Below are 12,377 nucleotides of genomic sequence, written 5' to 3' on the forward strand. Positions count from 1 at the left end.
CAGTGCATTGGTCTCCTAGCAAGACATATATACTCAGGAACAGATGCAAGAGTAGGAAAGAATCAAAAGCCAATACTTGTTTTCAACTCTGAACATTTGGCTGTCTTCCAAACACAATTAATATTTGAAGTGCTAACTATATAAAGAAATGGGGGAGGGGCAAACTCTAATTCATCTCAGAAATACAGGAATACAGAACATTCAATTTGAAAATCAAAGTAATTGTCCCAATTCACCCTGGTGAGAAGAACCAACAAAACCAAATACATAACTTCAACTTTCCTCTAGGGGTGTCAACTTGGTTTCATTGTGGGCCGCATCCAGGTTCTGTCTGACCTGGAGGGCCGGGTGGGTGTGGCTGGGGTGGGTGTGGCCAACTTGACATCACTTGTGTCGGGGGCACCCCTCCCAGGCTCCATTTTTGGTTGAAACAGTCTCCTGCAGTGCTCTGCCAGTGAAACGGAAGCTCGGGAAAACTGCACACGGCCCTCTCAAGCTCCTTTTTTGCTGGCAGAGCACTGCAGGAGGCTGTCGCAGCCAAAAATAGAATTCAGGAGGGCTGTGAGTGACGCTGAGCTAGCACAAGTGACGTCAAGCTGGCCAAGGCACCCTGAGCCAGTCCTTTGCTATTTCCAGGACGGCCCCACACAGGCCCCCTGCTCTAGGCCATATAAATCAGAATTAGAAATAAACACAGTTGTTCCTTAATTATTATTATTTCCATAAAAGAAAATCTACAATCTCTTCACAAAGTTGTCACGTAAAAATAGAAGCAAGAACTACCTTATATAGGGAACATGGAAAGGTCTTACAAAAATGAAGAGGCAAACACCCACAAGCTGTGCCGAGGTCAACAGAATATATCGATGTGTCCTTGAAAGAGCCTTCTGTATCTGTTCTCCCCATGTCTTCCTATTGGTTGTGCTAAAAAAAATAATAGATGTATGTTTTTAAACATACTGTTTCATCAAAGAATTTAACAAAATTCCATGAAATGTTCTATGGATTTGAGCAAAATGCTTTTTAGTCCTAACTATGGACTAAATTAGTAGGCCATTGTTCAATTATGTGTATTACATATACATATCACATTTTAGAATTTATATGATGAAGCTAAATTAATATTGAACCTAAATTCCCTCTCCCATAGACGAAAGCCACTAAAGATTGTTTCTCTTTCTTTCTCAGCAGTCCTGTTGAACACAATTGCTTTTTCTGTGGCCATGAGCTGAAATAAAGCTCTTTATAACTACATGTTGCAAGTGAGATATGTGGGTACCCGAGCATGATATGCAGAGTGTTGGCATACAAGCACACTCCTAGCCATTGGCTCATTACCAAGCAATCGATGTGCTCTTTGTGGTCACAAGATTGTCAGTTCTAATGTGTTCATATATGAGTAAACATCAACTGTAAACATGTATGAATAAACATCAACATTCATATATGAGTAAACATCAACTGATGACTTTCAGCTGAACATGTAAATTATTTCTACTGAAATGTATTGCACTTGTATCAGATGATACAAGTTTATTGTGAAGGTCCTTGCAGATACACAAGTCATTATTTGATTTTACAGTCAACTATTAGCAATAGCAATAGTACTTAGACTTATATACCACTTCATGGTGTTTTATAGTGGTTTCCAGAGTCAGCATATTGCCCCCAACAATCTGGGTCCTCATTTTACTGACCTTGGAAGGATGGAAGGTTAAGTCAGTCAGGATCAAACTCCTGGCAGTGGGCAGAGTTTGCCTGCAATACTGAATTCTAACCACTGGGCCATCACGGTTTGTAATAGTTTTATTTATTATAGTTATATAAAACCACTGAAGAGTATTGTACCCTGGCTAGTTTATAGTATGTAGTGTTAAAATACATTTTAATGACAGAGCATCAAGTAACTATTTGGATTACAAAAATATCTGGTATAAAAATATCTATATAAAGAAAGATAATTAACAAATACTGAACAAATTCATTTCAGGAAATTAAGAATACTTTTGAAAATAATAAAATGTATGATAGCTCTGAAATTATCACGAATAAGAAATTCAATGAGCCTCTCACACAGAACTTGAGACATAGCAGTTCAAAAAATTCAATTTCAACCTACCTCGCATTCACAATATTGCCAGCATTTAATTCTACCATTTCTTCAAATCCTACAGCAAATATGTCAACGGGACAATGATCATCTGTTGTGATGGAGAGGGAAAAACCAAACATATGAACTTAATCTAATCATTCCATTTCAGGAAAGGAGATAAACACAATAATTAAGCCTACCTTCCCAAATGCACATAATTAGTTCCTACTAATTCTAAAAAATTCTAATCCTATCTAAAAAACTTTGTTACTCTTACAATGGAACTGGGCAGTCCCAAGTGACATCCTCATATATTCACACACACATACAAATACATACATATACAGTAACCATATTTTTGTCATATCACCTGTAGGACTTTTTATTACCTTGAAACTCTGAAACCCCACAGAGCTTAGGGGAATCAAGTAACCAATCTGTTAATTCGCTGGTACCAAGGATATTACTCTTAAATTGCTTGCCTCCATTTACATTCCAGGTCCCCATGGCAACACGAATTCTCTTGAAGTTCGTGAATTCAAATTGACGCTCTGACATGATGTTCAAAGTGCTTGGTGTCACTAATGGAGATGAAGAAAGAGAGGAAAGAAAGGTATTTTCCCCCTTAAACTATGAACCATGTCACTGATTGCAAATTATCTCTTGATAATTATTTTGCTGTCATGCTTCCAAGTATTTCCTTTATAAGCACTCTCTAAATGCAGAAGCATGTTAAATTATATTGAAGCCTTTATATAGATAATGTTTCTCACTAGCGAGAGTTCATAAATAGGCGCATGGATAGTGTGAGAACAGATCAATTTTCTCTTCTACAGAGAGAAGCATTTTTTGCATGATATGTCCATAGTTTAAAAAACGGGCGTGATATTTTCGGATTCCACCCTCCTTCAGTGTTCTGAATGGTCACCCAGCTTTCTAGAGAATATTGAAGCGCCACTGTGGATTGGAGGTTCAAGAAAAAATGGTGGAGATCGTCAGGTCCTTTATTATATCAGTAGGATTCTATTGTTGTATTAAAATCTCCCACTAATGGATGGAACCTTTCATCTGTCAGACACTGATTTTGGATTCAATGAAGAGAGTGGCTGAATATCCTACTGGGAAGTCCCAAACATAATGCTGACATTTTTTGTAATACGAAATCTTGTGCAAGCTTACTTAAATGGATTACTCCCAAGAAATATACAAGAGCAAGTAAGACTGAAAAGTTACTGAAATAAAAATGATCTTGCTTACTCAATAATGCGGTATGATCCAGCAGCATTCTCTCTTTATCAGCATACTCTTCGTTGTAAAAATCACCCATAAGAAATAAGTCAATGGCTTCCTGTTTCATGCTGTCAAAAAAGTTTGACTGAATGGTCAGTGACACTGACCGGGCACCATCTTTGAATTTCCCAACCTATATAAGAATAGGATCAACCATTTAATTTAATTTCATAGTTACAGAAATGTCAGAGAATTATTGAGGCTCAGTTTTTCATTTACCTTAGCTTTTCCTTCCAAAGCACGGCTGCCTGTAAAAATCTTGCTTAGACTATGCCCATTGAAGGCCCACATTGCTTTGTAAGACTCCAAAAAACGTTCAACTATAGATTTGGAATTTAATCCCAGGCTTTCTAGTTGACTTTGGAGAATCTGATTTGAAGAAAGAAAAATACAGTGCAGAACGAGACAGGACAAGAATCAAATTTCCCACCCACATAATATCCAATGTTTGCTTGATAATTCCTCTTGTAAGAGTTTTGCTCAAACTCTTAGAAACTGAATGCTCTATCACTCACCTCAAGTGCTATGAAGGTTTGGACGGTATTAGTTCGATTTAGACAATCCAGGCAATTCATTCGAATGGTACCTATCTGTTGACTTCAAAAAACAAGTCAAAGAACTAAAAGAATTAGTACTGTATCTCCCCCTATAAGTTGAGTATTTTACTGAGCAAGTCTAGCGTGAAAATTTAGGACTCTATGGACAATAGCACAAAATGCAGAGGCACAAATTATAACAATTCAGTTTATTCATTGCTAGTCTCCTTTGCCACAATTCAGCAAGGATGTGCATCTGCACTGCTGGAATTGGCTAGATCAATTTTACCCAAAATGGTCTTCTCAAAACTGTAACCCAGCTCTAACTGAAAAGGCAAGTCTACATATTTTAAATGTTGATTCCAATACAACATCATAAGAACAATTAATTGTAACTATTATAGGGAGTTGTGCTTCATACTAATGTGCTTTACAAATGGCTAAGATTGAAAGATCAGCAACAGATATGAGGTGTCCAAAAGTGTCTGAGCCACCAACTTTCCAGACTGTTCCATATGTCAAAATGATCAGTTGTAATTTAAACAATCCCACTTGCACAAAAACATCAAATAGTCTATAAGCAAGATAGCATAAAATAACCACAAATGTAAAGTTGGAGCATGGAAAACAAGTGCAGATGAAGGAGTGCAATACTCACCGGGAAGTTGCATTTTCACCCTTTGTAAAGATGCCCAATTCTTCCCAGTGTAGCTTTAGCTGAGGCCCCAGCAAGTTCTCCAGTTTCCCATCTTTTGCAAAATGATGGTAATCAAAATTAATCATTGGAGTGTCTACTGCATGGGATGATGCCCAAAGTAATTTCTTATAAAAGAAAAGAGCAGAAAATAATCTTTTTTGTTACTTCATTAAGAGTCTGATAACATGTATTGAATGGCTGGTGAATGCTTATATACAGCATATCTAACAATGCAGTCAGTTGTGTAGAGTTAATCAGAAGTAAAACAACTAAATATTTACTTTCCATGTCTTATCAATTTCAAGAACATACAGGTAGGACTTCCGGTTTGAGTTCCTTCGCCAACAGACCGAAACCACGATCGTGCGCGGTTTCAATCCGTGCTCACCGCCAGAGTGCCCCGAGCCGGCTGGTTTTGGGGCTAAGCCACCCCGTAGAGGTGGTGAAGAGGGGGGAGACTGCCAGCAGGGTTGAGGAGAGCCGCATCTCTCCTCCTCAGCTGGCCATTACTCCCTTTCCCGAAGGCGGTTGCAGCGGTGGTCAGAAATGGCCACCTCAAAGAAGAACTCAACCAGAAAAGAATGTGCAGGAGGAAGATAAGAAGAGAAAGTTTTGGTTGACCGGGTTAAACTGCAAAAGCAACAATGTAAGGTACGCTGGAATTTAAACTATATAAAAAAATAACATTGTTCCCAAAGAAGATTTTGAAGCAGCGAAGGAGAGAGGGAAGGGAAACAATTTGGTTTTTTTTTTCTTCCCTTCCCTATACTGACAGCTAAGAGACTTAAGCAAGAAATTGGAAAAAAAAAATCCACTTTGACATCAATAGGCATTTAAGCTGATAATAAAATGTCAAAGGGATAATAAAGATTTCTGGATACTTAAAAGCTTTTAAAAGAGGAAAGGAGAGAAAAAGAATATAAGGGCAGGATCTGAAAAAATGGAGGAGACTGCTTGGAACTAAAAGGAATTCACAGTGAAACCTCAACAAGATTCCTAAAAGATACATTTTAACTGAATCTTGGCAACCAAATAATAGAACCCCAGGAAGAGAAAGTGGAAAAAAGAAGCAAGAAGAAACAGCTTTGGATTATTTGGATTACTTGGTGATCTTTGGATTTTTGGTTATTGTAAATCGGGTGGTTGTTTAAAAGTGTTTAAAATGGCACCACTTTTAGAAGAACTGAAAATGCAACTTAAAAAGTACAAAGAAGATGCACAAGAAGGGAGAGGTTCTTTTGGCTTCGTATTTCAATTCTTAGAAATGGAGACCTGGAACTATGAGAAACAACAAGAAACACTTGCAGAACCAAGAAGATTGGGACAAAGAAGAAGCCATATTTAATGATCAAGTAATTTTATGTGGGGGGGTGGAAAGAAAGGGGGGAAAGAGAATGAAGAGTTTAAGATTTGAAAAAACAACCAAAAAAAGAATAGTAGAAAAATAAGTATAATATTAGAAAGCAACAGAAGAGGAGATTACAGAAGAGAGAATTAGAATTAGAGAGACAAGGGGGTAAAAAGGGGAGGGAAAAGAAGAGGGGGAAGAAGGAAAGGAAAAGAAGTTATAAAGGACAGAAACAAGATATAGAGAAACAGGGAAAAGGTATAAGAATTGAAAGTATAAGCCTGTTTAGAGATAATGGATGAAAACTTAATTGTAAAAGGGATTCTGCAAAGGTACATAAGATAGTATTGTTATATTACAAATAGAAATAATTTTAGAAAATATGATTAAAATGATAGATAAAATATTTATCGTAATCTAGTGGAATGTTTGTTAATAAATAAATAAAATAAAGTGAATGAGAGAATTAAATTAGGAAAGGATGGCACATTTTAATTATTATTAATGATTTATAAAATATAAGTGAAGAGAAATATGGGGGGAAAAAGAATTAATTATGGAAAGTTTATAAGTGTTCCCAAGGAAGTATGATATTTAATTGAAAAGAAATGTTAAAGATTTATGAATATTAATGATAAAACTGAATTGGAATGGAATGAGTGCTTTATTTACATACATATACATATACATATATATAATCTTTTTTTAAGAATATAGTGTGTATTTTAAGAATGTACCAAGCAGAATTTGATTGGAAGTTATGTATTATATTGAATGTTATAATCTTAAAGGTATACATTGAAGCTTAAATAAGAGTTGAATGGATAAAATTAAAAGATATAAAGGTGTCATACTCCAATTAGTAACTACAGGGGAAAATTTGTTTAATGAGAAAAGATAATATGAAATTGAAACAGGACAGACAAAAGTATAAATATAATGATTTGAATTGAGATGAGATAATCAAAATAAAGTTGAAAATGTAAAACAGTAATAAGATATGGAATAGAACACAAAAATGAGCATGAAATTGAATTTGTGTCTGTATGAAGAAGTGATAACCCGGGACCATGCTATTTTTTAAAAAAAAAGATGTTTTACTTGTATTATGGTTTTTTTTGTGAAAACCCAAATAAAATTTTCAAAAAAAAAAAAAAGAACATACAGGTAGTCATTGACTTACAACCACTCAACGTTACAACGGCACTGAAAAAAAGTAACTTACCTCTCACTGTTTCTCACACTTATGACTGTTGCAGCAGCCCTATGGTCATGTGATCAAAATTCAGCTTGGCAACTGATTTCATACTTATGATAGTTGCAAAGGCTTGGGGTCATGTGATCCCCTTTTGCGACCTTCAGACAAGCAAAGTCCAGGAAGAAGCCAGGTTCACTTAACAACTGTGTTACTAACTTAACACTTGAAGTGATTCACTTATAACTGTGACAAGAAAGGTCATAAAATGGGGCAAAACTCACTTAACAAATGTCTCACTTAGCAACAAATTTGGGTCTCAATTGTGGTTGTAAGTCAGGGACTGCCTCTACTTAAGTTTCTGTAACATGGCATCATAAAAAAAAATTGGATTCACCATATTCTGATCTCATTGGGATTTAGTTAGCTATCCTTTAACATTCTCCACATGAATTAGTCCAACAATCATAATTGTAGGGGGTGATAACCCAGTATTTTGGAAAGGGCAGGTTGAGAAAGCCTAGTTAATACTTATGATGCAGCTGCATTGCAGTCTGTTTATTCTGTTCATGGCCTGAACATTTATCGCCTTCATTGCAGGTTGGAAGGCAGAGAAATAAATTAAAATAAAACTGTATTTTGTTCCCAGAAGCATTAAGACAGTGTAAGTAATAAAATCTATTTCTCATGTAATAAATTATTATTGTAGAATATTTGAGGCATCTAGTCCTACTTTGAAAAAAATACCAGCCAAGAGACCACAGAATTTGGCAGAAATCCCAATAGATAGAATACAAAATATGCTCCTATCATAAAAATTACTGATGGAATATTCTATCAGCAGAGTTAATTCAAAAACCAATCAGTGAAAAGGAGATATTATGGACAGGATAATAGGCAGAGAAATAATAGTCTTCTATTGTAATATGTATCAGTAATCACTTCAACCTACATCTGTCCCCTCTGCTTTTCAATGTTGTCTTACAACAGCTCAGACCAGGAGCAAAGGATCATCTTCCCAAATGACTTTGATGGGAAGACTGAATCAAAAATATTGTTTTCTATGTCTCCATAACTGAATGTGTAACTAGAACAACTCAATGCGGTATTGCCACAAGTATATTAAATGGATCACAAGTACAAGTAGAACATAACTAAAGTAGCCTCTCTGGCTTCATATGTGCTCACATATGGGAAAATGGTGTTTGAAAACTATCCCCTCCCGCAAAAGGCCATTTTATATGTTCCCTCCTTGTTTCCTTTATTTGGCTTTGGCTGGACCATAGTGCATAATAGGGCTATGACTAACAGGTGTGACATAAGTAGGAAATTTCTCCACCCATTCACAAAGCCGTATGCTGGTTTGTTTAGGGCTGTTATTTCAAAGATTCCTACCCTGCCCTTTAAGCTTACCCCTTACAGCAGGGGTGCTAATGTTAAATTGCTATGGAATTTCCTCTCACTAGCAATATGATCCAACTCACTGCAAACTTCCAATGGCTAAGATCCAAAATAAGTTCAAGAGAAAATCACTGTGTACATAAAGGCTGCTTCTAAAAGATGAAGAGGCGAGCAGCAGCAGTAGCAGCTTATGTTTGCCACTGGATTTGTTCCTTTGCTAACTGCCTACATATCTTTGACTATTTACAGGCCTCAGTTCTTCGTAGTTTACTTGGGAACAATTGCAGCACTACCAGCCCAGCATGAGTCATTGTTCCAAGCATGCTATCCACTTCTGCAGTTGTAATAACTGTTAACTTCACAGAGGAATCACAATGATTGCCTCTAAACGATGCAAGTGAGAAAAGCAGTGGGGAGAAAGATACTTGCCTTGGTACTGCCCAGATCTTCTGTTCTCCCCAGCTTTGTTTTTTAAAAGACCATTTAAAATGTTAAAAATGGGAAAACAGCATGCTGCTTACACTGCTGAAATTTCCTAAAAGGCCTCTAGGTTCTATAAATAAAAAGGGGTTTAAGAAAGGAAGAATGTGGATGTAGCCAAATGCTTTGCAGTTTCCTGCCCAGTAAAACGACAAATTTAATCTGGAGTGACAGAAAATCCTCTTGTGGGCTAGGAGGAATGGTAATACATGACATCAATTCCCCATCTCATCTGCATCACACTCATGTCAGAAGAACAGAGGGGCTTCTGGGTTGAAACAATTAACCAGCGACATCTCCATTGCCCAGTTTCCCCAGTAGGAGCTGGAGTGAAGGATGAGAACTCAACCCGCTCCATGGCAGCGCTCAGTCTCGAACATGTGCTTGCTAATCTCCAACCCAACATCTTAACCACACAAGGCACTGTACTCCTCCCCATCTCGTAAGCATTTATCTCCCCCTATCCCACTCCATTCCACCCTCTATTTCAGGTCTCATGTCTGAAAAAGACACAGCAGCAGAAGCTTAGCTGGGTGAAAGAGGATCTATTTCACATGCTGCAGGATCCTATTTTTAATCCAAGTAACCACCAAGAGAGCCCACCTTAGCTGAAAACAGGGCTGCATGGAACAACCCCCTTCCCCAAACTGCCTGATTAGTTGATCGCGCTGGATATTTGTAGGAGATGACGAGGGACAACGTAATCAGTGCCCCATTCCCATGAATTCTGTTGACTCTTATCTAGCACCAATTTGCCTTGACCGTTAGTAGATCAGATTCTTGTGTATGGGTAGAATATAATAAACTTCTAGTACTTTGTGAACTCAGCTCCAGTTCCTGGTTACCTGCGCCTGACATTACCATCACAGCAGAATTCACTGTTCCTTCCTCTTTTTGCCTCATCTTCAAATGTTTCCGTGCACCGTGGAGCAATCCCACCCCTCTGTAGTACACAGAATTGAAGTGAACAGTAAATGAAGGAGTCACTTACAACCTGTGGTATGCCAGAGCCAGCTTGAGAAAATAGAATTGAGACATAAGACTTAATGCACGGTGCAGGGGAAGTGGCAGAGACGGTTGCTAAACATTTATCAACATGCCATTCCTCACAGCCCATTATGTTCCTTGTCTCAACATATAGGAATTTGTACAAATTCCTTTACAGAGCTTAACTCCAGTACATTCGTACATCTTACATTTCTTTTTTCTCTGATAAGCATTATTGGAAAAGCAACAGCATATTGCTGGGTTTATTTTTTTCCTAAGGAAAGAAAATCCACGGATACAACCTGTCATCCTCTGCTTTCAGTGGGTTTATTTTTCTGAGAAACAGGGATCAACTTCAGATAAACGATTCAGTCATACTCACAATTACTTATCACACAATTGCTTTCAGTAGGCTGTCAAAAAAGCATTTATATACATTTTATCAATTTGGGAATACTCAAACATATTTGTAAAAGGAAAAATATTATCTCTGATTTTTCCAGGCTGAGTGCTGGCTATCTAATATGAAGATATGTCTTACTTTCATAAGAAAGAAACCTCTAAACCAAGACAAAATTAGCAAAAGGGCTTTGATCTTTGTTTTTACCTTGAAAGCTCTACTCAGAACTCCTTCTCCCCCTTTGCTTCTCAGCAAATTAACGATCACTTGTTTGCCGTATTGTTCCTTCAGAAGCATCATATGCCTATAAAAGCAGGAATAGGTTGCTTTGATTTCATAAATAGAAGCTACCTAGAATTCTTCTTAAAATACAAGTGACCAAAGTCAATTATGGCTTCTAACCACACAAGGTTTTTTTCAGAATAGCGACTGAAGAACTTGATTCCTTTCTACAGTTTATATTTTACTTCAAATGAATAAATGTTCTATATTTTAATAATCAACCACTACTACGTACACACAACCATTTTAATAATTTACCTGGATTGGTTACTTGTTGGGAGTTTAAATAATTGAGATAACTAAATTTGTTTATAACTAAACGAATTGTGATTAGTTTATCAGGACACCTGGTTCATTATAATAGATTAAGCGCATTGTTTCAGGGGGAAAATCAAGGTATCTTAAGAGCATCTTGAGTATAAAAATGCTTCTCTCGGGCATAACATTACAATTTTATTCTAGTTTTCCAGTTTTACTAGAAAATGGATCCTTTCCTTGACTTGGGTATTCAAGACTATTTCAAATATTGCATGAAATGTTAAGGCATCTAACAGTGCAAATTGCTCAATACAGTAAGAATCAGTACAGTAATGATGCTGCATGAAATTAACCTGATTCAATGATTTTAGAAAACAATTCTTTTGTTTGCCACTGTTAACACCCCAGAGACTAGGATCAACCTGTGTTCCATCAGAGTCAGCAGGAGTCTTCCTCCTGTAAGCTTTGCAGCTGTCATCTCATTTTTTTAATTGCTTTCTCCTCAAGCAATTAAGGACTACTAAAAAGGTGAAGGCATTTAATCATACAAAACCAAATAATGATTTTGTCAGAGTTTCCATAGGAGCACCATAGGAGTGTGAGTCCTGGAAAATCACACAACTCTTCATTAGTCATCAGAATAGGATGGACTGTTTTCAAAAATTCCCCATCACCGCACTTGCAAGGTAAAAAAGCTACTGCTACCCCTAAACTTCAAAAGACAAGAACATTTGACAAGATCAATGAGATGTAAACTCCCATTTCAGATTACCCTCCATCTAGATAAAATAAACCCATCCAGATTATGTCCTGTCCTAAGATTTGGCTGCACATGTTAGAACAATCATATAATGTTCTTGGTTGTACATGAGTAGTTCAATATCCAAACAACTCAGCATTAGTACCGAAGTCTCATCAAACTATAGTTCTAGGGTCTATCAGGATCCCTTACTCGGTACCTCTACTCAAATACTCCAACCGATGGAAAACCTATAGATTTCTACTGCAGGGGTGTCAAAATTGCGGCCCGTGGTCCACATGCATCACGTGTTGGCCACGCCCATGCCCGGTTTAGCAAAGGGGAAAAAAGTTGTACAATGTCACATAACGACATGAGTTTGACACCCCTGTTCTACTGTGTACTGTCTGGCTAAATTTTCCTCTCCTACAATCTCTCTTGTGAATTAAAAAATAGTATCAACAACATGACATTCTCCTAAACAAAAGTTACTCCTTGCCATCTGTTATGGGTAACAGAATGCCATCCTGTTAGTTTGGTGCTACATGATTGAAAAAAGATTGTTTTTTAAAAAATAATAGTACCATATGTTTATCGTATTTTGTTTATTTGTTTTGAATCCCCCGTGCCATTCAGGAGCTCAATGGAGCATGCATAATGCTCTTTCCTCCC

General features: G+C 37.1%; 1 protein-coding gene across 1 annotated transcript in view; it reads right to left on the bottom strand.

The window, feature by feature from the left end:
• SYNJ2 (synaptojanin 2) overlaps window positions 1-12,377 on the bottom strand; it is a 50,443-nt gene that overhangs the window by 22,279 nt on the left and 15,787 nt on the right. Inside the window, exons 7-14 of the mRNA XM_026675270.2 lie at window positions 10,634-10,730; window positions 4,577-4,740; window positions 3,898-3,979; window positions 3,602-3,751; window positions 3,350-3,515; window positions 2,482-2,673; window positions 2,120-2,201; window positions 784-924 (exon numbers count right to left, since the gene is read on the bottom strand). Of these exons, the coding sequence (XP_026531055.2) occupies window positions 784-924; window positions 2,120-2,201; window positions 2,482-2,673; window positions 3,350-3,515; window positions 3,602-3,751; window positions 3,898-3,979; window positions 4,577-4,740; window positions 10,634-10,730 (1,074 nt within the window). The remainder of the gene's footprint in view (window positions 1-783; window positions 925-2,119; window positions 2,202-2,481; window positions 2,674-3,349; window positions 3,516-3,601; window positions 3,752-3,897; window positions 3,980-4,576; window positions 4,741-10,633; window positions 10,731-12,377) is intronic.

The sequence above is a fragment of the Notechis scutatus genome, chromosome 1, assembly GCF_049901735.1.
Source record: "Notechis scutatus isolate UNSWTSFEM ecotype Mainland chromosome 1, rNotScu1.2, whole genome shotgun sequence".
In the NCBI taxonomy this organism is placed as follows: Eukaryota; Metazoa; Chordata; class Lepidosauria; order Squamata; family Elapidae; genus Notechis; species Notechis scutatus.